Raw genomic sequence first — 15,724 nt, 5'->3', positions numbered from 1 at the left:
TAAAAAAGAAAACATCAAATATTATTTTTCACCAAGAGAGTGAACTGGGACACGACGAAAAGTTCTAACGTAACGCATACAGTTATTATTAAGCAAAAATTGTCATACTAGAGGAAAGAAAAAAAAATTCTTTGCTAGGACAGGATAGAAATTCTGAGAAGAGAAAATGTTAAAAAAATATATAAATCATTGCTGAGCAAAAAAATAAATAAAAATACATCTTGTAATCTTAGTTACAATTAGTTCAAACATTTTTCAATTAATCTATATAAAATAAAGAAAAAATATTTAAGGTCTAAAATCATACTTTCAACCTAACATCCACAAGCATATTACAAATAAGGTTTAATTATAATTACCAATGTTAGTATTAATAAATATAGTTATTTTTTAAAACAGATTTGTATGTAAAAAATATACAAATGATATAGTAATAAAAAAACCAAAAAAACCTAAAGATTATGTTTAACATAATGCTATTTTTCATTTACAATTACAGAAAATATTTTTACTATCAGTTTTTCAACCCGGAATTGTTTTCTTTAAATATAATAATAATAATTAATAGATAAATAACTAAATAAAAGTAAGGATAGAGCGCTAATGATGGAATTAACATGGAAATAAACTTTGACAAGGTATCGCAGGGCGAGAAAACTTTCCGAGTGCAGGTATTTAAGGAGATTACTAGCAGTTTAGACATCGGAGTTTAAGAGTTTACTCGCGTGTGTGCATGACGTTAATTTTATATCGAAGTGTCGATGTAGTGGTACTATACCAAAATTTTTAACCGATATATCGAAAAATCAATTTAACAGATAAAATATATAAAACACATAAACAAGGAAAATAGAGATTAATTAACGGGCTTTTCTCTGTTCTACACATACACAGATACGTATGTTTAATTTTATTTGTAGACATTCATTGATGAGTAATAAAATTAATATAAGAAATATATGATGATTTACACACTGAATCTATATTACTTATTTTTCTTTCTTTCTAAATAATAAATTTATATGTTTGTGATTCTCTTTTTCTATCACACACGCACACTGTATATATTGCCGCCGAATGGCTTCGACGGCACGTGGCGCTTTATAACCTGGCATTAGCCCTGAGAAGGGCTGTTGTTGTCGTCGATTGGCTTCAACGACTCGTTGTAATTTATAACCTTATGGTAGCCCTGAGAAGGGCTGTTGTCGTCGAATGGCTTCGACGGCTCGTAATTTATAACCTTGCGGTAGCTCTGAAAAGGGCCATTTTTGCGTTAGCTCTGAGAAGAGCTGTTTGGTCTGGAAGCTGGTCTACGGCGGTCGGAGAGTTGCGGCTCGTCCATTGAAATCAGACCGGACTTCCCCTCAGTGGCAGTTGGGTCCCCGCTACAGCGTGGCTGTGGTGACCCCAGAGCACCGCAGTGTCGAGTCAGCGTCGGTCGTCTTCCGCCGGCGCGGCCGAGGCGGTTCTCCCCGAGCTGGGTCAGCTCCCATGCTGGGTCGGCTCCTGCTGCTGAGTCCGCCGGCCAGGGCGATTGAAGCCCGGCGAGCTGGAGCGGGAAGGTAGCGTTCGCGTTACCGCCGAAGGAGCACGGTTCCCTCAGCGGGCCGACCAGGCCTGCTGCTCCGGCGGGAAATTGGCATCCAGCGGGAGGTCCCACGTTGAGGCGGCCAGAGAACTTCTTCAGTCTTCTTCCATCTTCTTTTTATTCTTGGTCTTCTCCAGGTGGTGGTCGACGATGAATTAAAAATTCACTCTCATGCACGCTCTTTTATTGGAGCCTGAGAGTAGCGGGACCGCAGCGCCGCTATGATGAGAGAACTGCGCGGCGGGAGTGACGCTTGTACCAGCACGTTCGTATACTGTGCTCCCACTGACATCTGAGCTGCTACCGTTGTCGTCCGCCGATATTAAATTAGGCTTAATATATATATATATATATATATATATTAATAATTAAAATTATTACTTATGAGGATTAAATAATTATGCTATCTATTTTACTGTAGCGTTTTTGATTTGTTATAACAACATTATCAGGGGTTTTTAATATTAAATTAAATGATAAATAAATGTAAATATAATAATAAAACTAAATAGTAATGGTTGTACAAAATCAATACTTAAAAATCTTAACCTTACCTAAATGTTTTATACAGTTTCAATACAAAAATTACCCAAAGAAAAAGTGTTACTTGAGATCGAACTCTGCTGATAATACTGGATTACCGACAAAAGCGCTGCATTATATGAGATAAATATTAAACCTGCGTATGTAACAATTTTTTATAAAACATTGTAACAAATATAAAAATACACAGAAGTGCGGCAATGTTTTTAGAGACCTAAATAACTAAAATAGTTAATTTTCTTATTAAGTTAACTAAATGAAACCTCTTAAATTATTTACGTTGATAATTTTAATTACTTTAAATTTTGTTAAATAAATCACTATTTTACAATAATTTGAATTGAACTAGATTTTTGAATACCAATTTAAAAATAAAATTTAAACACAAACGCGCGCGTGAGCCTATCTAAGTAAATATGTTCAATAAATTATTTTTATAGATAAAAATAAAACGAAATTAGTAAATTTAGTGTAATAAGTGCATATCGTACTAATATAAGTTAAATAAAATGAAAAACAATCATCGTAAATTACAGACATATTTAAGTTCAGTGTTTAATTGCTTTTAAATGATATTCATAATAAATATTACCAGGTTTTAATTTTTTATTGGCAAAAGTAGATTAATATCTGGATCTTAATGCCCAATAAGTTTAAATTTCTTAAACATGGTCTCCACTGATACATTTTAATAATAAAAAATAATTAAAACATTTTTTTAATCATCTTACCAGCAAAAAATATGTTCTCAAGATCTTTCGGGTTTTCAAACAATCATCAGGAGATTAAAAATATTATAAGTAAAAAATTAAAATGAGAATACATTCATGACTGTTTGAATGTCAACAGTATACTCGTTGAGTTTGAGTACACTATTGACATTCAGTCATGACTGCAATCTCATTTTAATCTTTGACTTATTAGAATACTCTTAATTTTAATCTCCTGATGATGGTTTGAAAAAACCGAAAGATCTTGAGTAAATACACCTTTTTTGCTGGTAAGGTGGTTAAGAAAAAATTTTTAATTATTTTTTATCGTCTAATAAGTTATTTATCAGTCAAAAGTATTTTTAAACATAGTCACGTAACATTACTAAAATCAAAACGAGATTTCAACGGAAAGTGAATGTTTGTTATATTACTAACGGTGATACTTTAAAAAAAAAGAGAACCGACTTATTGTTAACAGTAGTTAAAACGCGGTCGACTATAATCAGAATGATTAGGCGACAGGAAGAAAGTAAACCGTGAAACGAGTTCAGCTTTCACAGGTACGACCGACATTGTATTGATTCAACGCAGATAGGTATATCGTCTTGATAAGACAAGACTGTACTTGATACGATGCTCTATACTTTAATTACAAAAATGTTATACGCTTACTTAACATAAAAACATAGAATTTGAATTAGGCAATGTCGTGCATTTATATATACGTATTATTCAAGAAATGTAATGTGCATTAAAGAAAATATGATATTTGCAAAATTATACTACGTTAATAAAAAATTCTAGCTTCTACAAAAAACAAAATATAGTTAAAAAACTGCATTTGTCCGTCCGTCATATACGCGACCGATTCTTACGAGAGTAATAAATGAAATAAATTATTTTGCGAGAAAAACATAACGTAAATCATAGGTCTCGATTACTAAAACTGAAAATCCCTAATCTCCGAGAATTATTTCGATTTATAGGGGGAAAAATGTTTTTCTTTCAAGAGGAAAAATTAATTTACATTTCAATACTTAAAGATTATTATCACGTTTCAGAAATTATTATCGTGAACCGATAAATAACTTTCCGTTATAATCGGCTCACGAAAGTTCTAATTAATAATAATATTTTTCTTATTTAAAGAAATATCTTTTCACGTAGAAGCATATTTAATCATTAAAACGTTGGAGCTTTGCTTTTCGATATAATAAAATAAAAATATAAGTAATTTTCATTTCTTTTTTTTAAATTTCAGTAACTTTTATTAATGTTTTACACAAAACTTACTTACCTTCGATAGAAACAAAACATTTTGTCAATATGTTAAAACGTTATATGAAATACGAGCGGTTTTAATGTCTTTCACGTTTGGAGTACCTGTTTATCCAAATTTCCGCTAAAAATGCAGTAAGAATAATTACCTTAAGAACAATTTATAAATTTAATGGGAATACACACGGTTATTTTGATAACGGAATAAATCTAGATAACGTAAAATAATAGTCGACATCTACTACATTATAAAATTTATCATCGATGATAAGAAAATTAAAACTAATGAGATTAAACGTTACAACAATAAACATTAAATCCACCAATACGATAAAATTTATTTTTGTATATTTAAAACAAAATATGATATGAATAATTTTAGATGAAGTAAAAATAAGAATAAGAACCACATCTTTGAAAAGTAATTAATAAATGTCGAGTGGATAAACGACAAAACAAGTTTATTAGTGAAGAAGAAAAAATAAATATACAGAATGATTCACGAGGAAAGTAAAATAATTTGGGAACTGATTCTAGAGCTTGAAATAAAAAAATTCATACAAATATATGTTCGAAAACGTTTTATACAATTACGGCTAGCGAAAAATTTCGTTCAGATTTCAGTTCTCCCAATGAAATGAGGACATACTGAAATTTTTAAAGGCGTTATATAAGGGTAAACTTGATAGTTTCTTATGTTTTTTGACCTGAAAAATCTAATAAAACAGGTCCCAGAACGGTATCTCGTGTTGTTTCATGAAACGTAAAATAGAAAAGTTCGGTAACGAAAAGAGGTTTTTTTAGGTTTGATATACAATAAGTTTGTTAAATGAATAATAAACCGTAAATTTTATTATCAAAACTTGTTGAGAATTTAATTCTGAGAAAACTGATGTAATAAGTGTATGAAAAAAAAAATCAACTTTTATAAATAGTTTTTTTTTGGAGTCAATTTTCTCAAAATTCTGCTAACATAACCCACTTTATAATATGTTCCTCAGTTCATGCGTGGATGCTTATTTTACCATTAAAAAAAAAAAAAATTGTCCCCAAAATTTCCCCTTTCACCAAAAATATAAAAATTTATCTTTTTATTTATTGTATATTTTTAGCCGATATTTTTTTAATGTCTTCCCAGATGTAGTAATCGTACAAGAGACCCAAAAAATACTTTGGGGATAATATTGTGGGCGGGGGAGTCGATCAAAGTTTAAAAATATAGATTTTTTAATTTGATTCATTTAATCTTTTAATACATTAAAAGTTAAATAATAAACTTTCAGTAATAATATTGGAATAAAATTTCATCATAATTCACCCTCACCACCAAAAAAGAAATCTTGGGTATCTTTTTATTGGTTGTACATTTTTCAGTGGATATTTTTTTTAGTTATACCATTTAACACTGTAAACGTAGAAAAATCAAAAAAATTCTTGCAAGACGATTCTGGAGGCGAGGAGCATAAAAAATAAAATATACTGATTTTTTTGAATTTTTAAAACATTTTTGGTTTATTAAACAAATAAAATTGCATCATAGTTCACCCCCGCTCCAAAAAAAGAAATCTTAGGTAAATTTTTTTCATGTATAATTATTATTATTCCGCTATATACGAATAAATAACCAATGCCAGGAAACTATTACAACTTTTATTAACTTCTTTTTTTTTATCGAGAAGTAATCTCGTCTTCTGCATTTTAGGAACGGCTTTTTCATAGGTAAAGTGTCGTTTTTACTTTTTTGTAAGTCCATGCACATTTTAATTTAAAAAAACTAAAATAAAATTAAAAACTTTATAAAAATAAAAAATTGATTTAAAAAGCTCTTATCAATTCTTTTTCTAAATTTCAACTTTTTGAAGTCGGTGTCAAATTAACAGTTTTTTGTAATTAATTTTATGCAAATTTCAAAAATTCAAAATTGAAAAAATGTAATTTAATAAGTTTTAGTTAATTTTTTTTTTAAGAATGATGATTTTACTACACGTTTTATGAATGTAAAATCTCTCAATATTTGTACAGTAAAAAAAAATGTATATATATTTATAATCGTATAATAAATAAAAAGGATAAAAGTTTACAATGAACAATGCAATTTAGAATTACCTCAAAACACACCCTTAATAGGTTTAAGGGATTTTAAGAAATCCCTTAAAAATATTAATCAATGAATCGTAATTCTTACGGATTCTACACATCAACTCCGATCACAGATTTTTTTATTTAAGGCCTACATATCTTTCCACTACCACATACCTAGCCGTAAAAGTACGTGTATATATGCATACAGACACAGACAGACACACACACACACACACACACACACACACACACACACACACACACACACACACACACACACACACACACACACAGAGAGAGAGAGAGAGAGAGAGAGAGAGAGAGAGAGAGAGAGAGAGAGAGAGAGAGAGAGAGAGAGAGAGAGTGAATATAAAACAGTATATTTACTGAACATATTTTAAAATTTATTTTTCCGATACAATGCGGTATAAATGCCATTTCTAATTACAAAAAAGTATGAAAAAAAATTAGGTCTAAGCTTTAAAAATTACATCCAAATGCCCGTTTTTCACCAGGCATTCTTAAGCCTTTCACCGAAGCTCTCAAAAACACAACCTAACATTTCTTGCGTTAAGCCAGAAATTTCCTGGCTTAAGTTCATTAAAATTAGGGTGGGGTTTATTCATGTACAATCGCTTTTAAGAAACTCCACACATAAAAATCACATATGCTGAGATTCGGAGAACGAGCAGGCCGTCTCCACGGTGATAGATTCGGCGCTCAGGAAATTTCTGTTTCAAATAATCCATAGCAATGGTAGCTGTGCGGGCAGTTGTCCCATCTTGCCGGTACCAAACTCGATTGCTAGCAATGGACCTCCTTCGAAGTACTGGAATCAGGAAATTTTGAAGCGCGGAGAGGCAGGAGCTAGTTTTCACCGCTTCCCAAACGTTCTCGATGTTCTCTGGTGTCCTAGCTGACCTTGGTCTTCTCGTCGGCTTACTTTTGTAAAGCTGAACTTTTAGGTCCGAAATTTTGGACCCGCAAAAAAATGATACTGCGTGATGGAAGATAACCTCTCCGACCCGTAATGAAGTATTGTAGAAATGGCGTCGGTTAGTAAAGCAAGACTTACAATTTTTGAAATATGGCTATGACGAACGCGCCCTCCACATCTATATATATAGCCAACATTTTGCTAAAATTTATCAAAATGAAAATATTTCAAATTCATATTAAAAAGTAACAATAATGTAAAAGTAAATATATAAACAATCTTAAACCGGGAACCGTGATTAATATAAAATTAAGTTGCTATATGCGGAAAAATCTACAGTTTAACCTTGAAAATACCCCGTAATTATAGAAGTCGTGTTATATGTTTGATAATGAGTTTGAAAACTTAATAAAGAAGGTAAAATTCTTATTTTATAAACTCCAATCAATTTCCTATTAAGCTACAAGATTGCATTTTATAACTAAAGCTACTCTTCTAAAAATTGAAGAAAAAAACATTTCAAAACATATTTTTCAAAAAAGTTAATTCTATTTTTTCTCTCTCTCTCTCTCTCCATGAAACCTTAATGAAGAACATTTTACAAATCCTCACAAATGTTTTCTTCAATCGGCTCAGAAGTTCTAAATTTATGAGTGGACAAGCAATCATATTTAAATTTGGACTTCCCATTTTTTTTTTTTTTTTTTTTTTAAGTAGGTTAAATGTATGTTCAACTTGATTTGCTTTTTACTGACCTTTGACAATTTTTTTTTTTTTTTTGTAAAGTATCGCACGCAATCACGCAATATTATGTACGGGAGAGTTAACAAAAAAAAACAAAAAACAATGCTCACAGTAGCCATTGTATTTTACGCAGTAACAACATTAAACATAATATTAAGCCATAGCAACCTTGAGCTATCGAGGTTTTAAATTAAAATATATATAAAAACTATTAATAAAAATATACATATTATTTTTTTGGGGAAACAAAAACTGTATTAATTTCTTAAAGGAAAAAAAGAAGTATTTTCAAATGTACGTAGGGCCTTGATCCAAAAACAACCCGACATATTTTTGTTCAATGTACTCACACAAATGTGTGAGTACATTGAAGAACATCAATATTCAAGGTGCATACGCGGTTAAAAGTACACAACGCTAAAACCTATCGTGTAGGAAATTTTCTGGTCTTAATACAACCTTGCCGCGTCATGCTAAATGTTATTTCCAGCAAGATTATTTCTTATTAAACTGAGAGAACATTCATCAATGCCGTCTACATCACAAAGCTTAAACAGAATAAATAAGTAAAGTAATGAAGTAAATTAAATAATGACTTGAATTATAATTCCACAGTTATTTGTATATGATTAGAATAAAAAAGAATATTGTTAGAATACTGGATTATCATCTTGTTTAATATTTTTGAGATGATTATATTTTAAAATGATTATTATTATTATTATTATTATTATTACTGCAATTATCCATTCGTATATTTATTCATATTTTACTAAATCTTTTCCCACATTAATTTTCGATCACATTTCAATTACTAAGCAATTTTATTTCTTTACTGAATCTTTTGTTAAAAAACAGAAGAAATATTCGTCATTTCTTATCCTAACACGATTTTACTTTCATGTGAAACGCGCGAAATATAAAACAAGTGGAATCTTTAGAGTTACTTAATCTTCGATATTCGTGTGGTTTGTTAGGGGTGGCTCTCTGTCTACGGAACTAAGCGATGAATTTTTTTTCTAATCGGTACCTGAAAAAAAACCGCCGGACAGCTTCCGGTTTGAAGCTGAGGCATCTCGTAACCCTTTCAAAAACAAACTTATTTACATACAAACCGGAAAATAAGTTACAATTAACTACATACATTATAACTAAAAAAAAAAACTAACAACGAAGTTGTTATACTGTTCCTGGATCGGTTATTTATTCTTATATAGTGGAAAAATAATTATACGTGAAAATAATTTAAAAAATTGATATTTTTAAACTTTGATCTGTTTCCCCATCACCAAAGTATTTTTTGGGTCATTTGCACTACTATGAATAGGAAAACATAAAAAACAATTCGGTTAAAAAATATGTAATAAATAAAAAGGTAGTTTTTTTCGATTTTTAAGAAGGGGGAAAATTTTGGGGCAAAATCATTTTATGAATGGTAAGATAAGCGTGCACACATGTATTGAGCTTAATATAAAGTGGGGCTATGTTTGCAAAATATTGAGAGAACTGACCCCCAAAACACTACTAAGCCCACCCTCTGAAGATATTGATCCCAAGGTTTTACCAACAAATAGCCCCGTATACACGAGTCTCTTTACAAAATTTCACCAAAATCGGTTAATCAGTCAAAAGTTATTAAGCTTCAAATACGTATGAACATTACCCCCCAACTTCTTTTGTTTTTTGGGTCCCTCATGAAATATAAAAAAATTTAAATAAAACGCATAGTCTATTTTTTCTGACCGATTACCATAATTTCTTCTTGCAGCATAGCTCTAGAATTATGACGCCAGGAAAGTAAAAAAAATAACACTTGACTGTTATTTTCATATTTAAAAAATGTTTATTTCGAAGACCGATTTTATATTTTTGAAAAATGAGATTATATAGAACTACGGTTTTCAGATATACTAATAGGTAAGATTTGAGAAAAGCTTCACTAAAAGGTCGTTTATCGAGGTAAAATTAAGAGGAAAATTTCCAAGAATTATACCGTTGAAGGCCCCTATTTTTAATACTTTAGAACATAAATGTGTTTTATTTCAAAGGTTTGGTTTTTTTTTTTTAGTAGTTAAAACGCTAAAAACTATTAATATATGTGTGACATATGATACATACATAATTAATAAATAGCAGCTGCTAGGAAATGAAACTCTTACGAGCAAAATACATCAGCCTGTGAATGTTTCAATTAAATCTAAAAACCGTTCCAAAGGTATGAAAATATACAATCAGCAAATAAGTAGTAATCAATGATGGAAAAAAAGAAAATTTTATAAAATTAAACAATTTTAGTTTTATAAGAAAGAATCATCTGTAAGTAAACAATATAAACCGATATATATGAAAACTGAATTAAAATAGCTAATAATTTCCCTGAAGGATTCTAAGGATATAGATCTAATTACACTGATATTAAAAGAGGAAAAATTGGGCGCAGGAAGCAAAAACAACGGTGTAATTTGAATCCAACAATCTTATTATCAAAATAAACTATTAAATTAAAAGATTCTAAAACCAGTTAACATTACAAATAAACAATTGACATAAATTAAAGAGTGCTAAAACAGCTTCGACAGTCCCCGGTATTCCTGTAATTTAGAACGACTTAAAGAATTACATAGGATTATTTCCGGAACTTTAAAGGAAATACATATATATGTAGAAAACTGTAAAGGAGTTTAGCTATCACGTTGAAAACAATGCTAAATTAATTATTTACTATTATTAATAATAATAATAATAATAATAATAATAATAATAATACCAATTTCCTTTTCCGTTTATTTTACAGTAAAAATATTTCGCATTAAGATGTAATATTAATTACATCTTAATGAAAGAAAAGTTACGATACCTTTTTGTATCCTCTAGCCATACGGTTTAGAAGTTATATAAAAGAAAGATAAAAATTTGTTCTTACTTTATTTTACAGTAAATCTGTGAAAGTATGAAACACTGTAGTTTGTACAATTACACGTGATATATGAAAACTTTATGCACCGTTTGCCATGTTTTGGCGCAATTATATCCGTTATTAATATACAATATACAAGAGAGAAAAATAAAACAGATTTTACTTACGTTATTTGAGCACGAAGAGATTTTATAGATCTCCATTTTAAAATTTCGTTTTGTGTAGGAGGTACATCCAATAAGTCTAAATTCGGATTTACTTCAAAATTAGGAGAAGGAGGTGTCTGCGGTTCCAATTCTAATTCGACAGGTACTTCGGTTACAGGTTCCGGTGCGGTAACTTCTATAGTATTTTCTGGTTCTTCGTCGTTATCAGTTTTAAGTTCTGATAATATAAAACGTTTTGAATTACGTCTCTGTATCATCTTCATTTTTCCGAATTTATTTAATACGATACCCACTTTACACAAAACAATTAACACAGCTCTTTCTTTCACTATATTCTATCGGTTAACACATATCTATATCGTTATATTTTTTGTATGTAAGTGTTAAATATATATATGTTTTTATTTTCTACGAAATGAATTCGGTTTTAAATAAATGTATTGTGTTAAAAATCTTTATATTGTAATTATTTATTATAAAATAAATAACTAAATAAAGAACAGACCCGAACCTGAACAAAATATCACAAGGCGGTTTGATTTACAACCTTTTAAAATTTACATCACTAAAGATTTGAATTTTATACATATATTTACAGAAGTTATGTATTTATTCTCTACCCTAAAAAAAAAATCAGGAAGTTTGTACAGAGTATATAAGATGTGTAAATAATGTTAATGTTATTGTGATAATGTGTTTGCTTTTTCATATTTACGCATCGATATTTTACACCACGAATTTGAGTGTCACCACTTTTCAATATCACTCATAAATCACATTAGAGAGGAAAAGATCCACTTACCTATTCATTGTATTTTACGTTTGGTATAAAAAAAAAAACAAACATAAATTTCGCGTTTTTTCATTCGTACATCTTTCTCTCAATATTCATCTCTTCATTTAATCTATAACCATTTTAAATAAATTATTCTCCGTTAATATGATTTTCTTTAATAAAATAAATATTACCCTGTAAGTTTATAATAATAATTAAAAATAAAAACAGTTTCTCCATTCTCGTTTAACGAATAAAAATAATACACACTCAAATATATTATCCATTAAAGCTTTAACGTGCTTTTTTTCTCTCGTTTTTCTTATTTTGTGTTTTCAAATATTTATTATAATTTTACATATTGTTATGGCTTTTCCGATTATGATTTTTCCAACCAAATATTAAAGCAATCATTTTTTTATCTGTGTTATTTATTATTTGAGGTCATTTCTTCAACTATATTTCTTATTTGGTTTATCAGCTTTTTCAGGAAATGATTTAAGGAAGATTTAAGTTTTTTTCTATTTTTAGCCGGTCAAGTTATACGAGGGCGAGTCAAAAATTATCTACACTTTCGCCATAACACTTTCAAGGTTGTCATACTGTGCCTTCTGCGCATGCGTGCTTAAAGTCGGTACGACTACCATTTATAACGTTGCAGACTTTTATCGCAATACGAGAACAGTGTTTTATCGCGTAAAAGTGGTTTTTTTGGTGGATCGAGAATTTAAAAACTTTCAGACAAGTGTGATGCACGAAGGGGGAACAGGATGCCCGTCAACCTCCACCACGAACAAGATTCAGCGAGCTCAAGAGGCGGTTCTGGCAAATAGGCGAGTTACCATCTATGAGGTAGCGACTTCTTTGAACATAAGTCGTGATTCTGCTCGTCAAATCATCCACGACGAGTTCGGTTTTCGTAAAATCTGTACGCGATGGATACCAAGACTACATACTGCAGACCACAAGCTCAAATGTTCAAACCATCAAGTTGAGTTTTGAGGTACTGGAGTATTCTCCCTACGACCTTAGATTAGCTATGTCCAATCCAAAATCGTTACCGGGCCGATAAAATACTAGGAATGTGAAGTGAGCCGCACGCCGCACAGACAAGGGTAGAAAGAGCAGCCGCCTGTTATAAGTAAATTCTTTAACTTATAATTTTATTATACTGTTTTCAGTGTAATAAAACAAAACCAAAAAGTTTTTATTTTTTGATATAATTTTTTTTTACAATGGTGTTTTTATTAAATTTCCCAAATCTATCTAAACTTATTTATATTTTGTTTTTAAACTATTTAAAATATATGTATTTTATTTTTAAATCGTATTATTTTAAAAATAAAAACATTTCACAGTGTCTATCTTTAGCGTCTACGTTAAAAAAACTTAATACTACAAAATGCATCTATGAATGTTGTAAAATAGTTTAATGTAAAAAATAGCCATGAAAACTGTATTAAGCTGTTAAGTAGTCATAGCCGATATAAATAGATGTTCAATTACTTGTATAACATATATTATAATTATTGTTCTATTTTTTCTAATGTATAAAAACGTATCTACGTAAAATATATAAGGGCCACACAAAAGGAACAACTGAGCCGCGGGTTGGACATAGCCGGCCTAAGATCTTGCTCCACGGACTAAAGACGTGCAGGAAGCGGTACAAAGGTGACTTCGGGACCAACAGAAAACCTTGTTGGAAGGAATACGCAAGCTAGTGAACCGCTGGAACGTGCACTGAGAAAGGAGGTGATGGTTCAGCGAAGTTTTCTGCACAGGCATGCGAACTGAAAAAAATTTGTATTTTCTTTCAGCCAGACTTCGAGTTTTAGATCGGAGTCTAGAGGTTCTGAATTTGGAGGACCTAGCAGTAGTCTGTCAGCGGCCTTTATGGACGTCGCCGAAAATTCAACTCCCCGCAGTTCTGGTCGAAAGACGCTTGCTCCGTGGTGGAGCAGGGAATTATCACCTTTGAAACGGGCTGCCAGTCGATTTTGGAGAGCTTCTCAACGTGAGGGAGGTCCGAAACGGCGGACAGTTCTTGTTGCTGAATACAGAGATCGTAGATCTCAATAGTTTCACAAAGTTCGGACGGCGAAGAGGAATTCCTGGCGTTCCGCTGTGCATGACCAGGGGAACAAGCATCCCTGGGAAGTTGTTTATAGGATATTGGGACAGAAACGACGTAAGGACGTTCTTCTGTTTGCCCTCTCGACCCCGTTTGGGGTAATTTTAGACATGTTCGAGATATTACACAAATTACTTGACGACATTGAAGCTGGACAAACCGCATACCATCTGCGGGGGCAGCGTGAGGTTGCTCAGTTTCGCGGAGGTGCAGTATCCTTGGAGATTACTGATTTTGAAGTGCGTCAAATTATCTTCAGTTTAAGTAGGGGTAAGACCCCAGGCTTTAATGGAATAACCGGAGCTCCTTGTTCGCTCGGTTAGGGTTAGTGTGAAAACAATCACACGCGTGTTTCTAAAAAATTACTGTTTGGCCGATACTTCCTGGTATGCTGGAAGAAGGGTACTGTTAAATTGTTGTTTAAAGGAGGCAAAAAGGATCCCGTTGTTACTTCGTCGTATAGGCCCTTAACGTTGCTGCCGGTTATTGGTAAGGTCTTCGAAAAGGTTCTGTACCTGCGTATAAATGAGAGGCTGATCTCACAAAGCTTATTAATGGAAAAGCAGTACGGGTTTCGTTCCGGAAAGAGTACCGAGGATGCCACACTCCGCGTGATGAGTGTGGTAAGAGCTAGCGAGGAGGAATATGTCCTGGGAATTTTCCTGGACATCTCCGGTGCATTTCTGTGGTGGCCTTCTGTAGTTTATCAATTACAAAAGAGACGATGCATTGACAGTGAACTGCGAGTAATGCAAAGTTACTTCAGGCATCGGGATGTGCTGCTTCGCGTGGGCGGGTCTGAGATAGGAAAGACGCTGTCCAAGGGTTGTCCTAAGGGCAGCGTGTCGGATGCATTTTTGTGGGTGGTGGAGTTTGGTTCCCTTCTACGCCTGAGATTGCCCGGCGGGTGTCTCACCGTGGTTTATGCCGATGATGGGCTCCTGCTGGTAAAAGGAAGCTCGCGGAGGGAGGTTGAGTTCCGAGCCACCCAGGCATGCAGGATATTTGAGTTGTGGGGTCATCAACATAAGATGATGTTCAGCCGGGAGAAGATCACGATGATGCTTCTTAAAGGCCGTTTGGCAGTGAGGCGTCAGGTTCGTGTTTCGATCTCAGGCCTTCGTATTAAATATGTTCAAATTCAAAAGTATCTCGGGATGTTTCTTGACGAGAAATTGCAGTTCAAGAAACACCTTAATTACGTCGCGGAGAAGGCCTGTCGTGCCTTCTTTGGTATTCGACGAAGTGGTTAATCCTAATTGAGAGTCTTAATTTTAAGACTATGAGTATTCTGTATAAGGGCGTATACGAGGCAATTATGCTATATGCGCCGCCTCTTTGGGCAGATAGGCTACAATTTAAAAGCTATCGGCATATATTATTAAGAGCTCAACGCCTTATATTATTAATGGTAACGGCAGGTTACCGTACTATTTCACGGGAAGCAATCTTAGTGATTGCAGGCGTGGAACCGATAGATTTAATTGTGTCAGAAAAGCAGCAGCGTTATGTTGCTAAGAAGTCAGGTGAGTTGACTTCAGAAAACATTCACGAGACAGAATGGCATAGCAATGCTTTATGGCAGGCCAGATGGGATAATGCAGCGGATGGGCGTTATACGCATGATCTCTTCCCAGACATTGTTGGTTTGCGGGACGCCCCTTGGGTCCACCCTAACAAGTATGTGACGCAATTTTTTTATGGTCATGGCACCTTCCGAGACAGACTCCAGCGATTTGGCCTGGTGTATTCAGGTGTGTGTCCAGACTGTGAGCAACTGGATGTCGCATACCATGTAATTTAATAATGCGCAAAATACGAACTTTTGCGCACGGAGACTATTTTT

General features: G+C 32.5%; 1 protein-coding gene across 8 annotated transcripts in view; it reads right to left on the bottom strand.

Moving 5' to 3' along the window:
- Window positions 1-15,724, bottom strand: part of ACC (acetyl-CoA carboxylase) — a 390,006-nt gene that overhangs the window by 103,187 nt on the left and 271,095 nt on the right. Inside the window, exon 1 of one of the 8 annotated variants that reach the window (XM_075363678.1) lies at window positions 10,970-11,247. The exons of the other annotated variants lie outside the window; for them this stretch is intronic. Within the exon in view, the coding sequence (XP_075219793.1) occupies window positions 10,970-11,232 (263 nt within the window). The 5' untranslated portion in view covers window positions 11,233-11,247. Of the gene's footprint in view, window positions 1-10,969; window positions 11,248-15,724 lie in introns of those variants that run through there. 8 annotated transcript variants of the gene reach the window in all.

Source organism: Lycorma delicatula, chromosome 4 (assembly GCF_047948215.1).
Source record: "Lycorma delicatula isolate Av1 chromosome 4, ASM4794821v1, whole genome shotgun sequence".
NCBI classification, from domain to species: Eukaryota; Metazoa; Arthropoda; class Insecta; order Hemiptera; family Fulgoridae; genus Lycorma; species Lycorma delicatula.
Note: the sequence above shows the minus strand (reverse complement) of the source record. Positions and strands in the feature narration are given on the sequence as shown.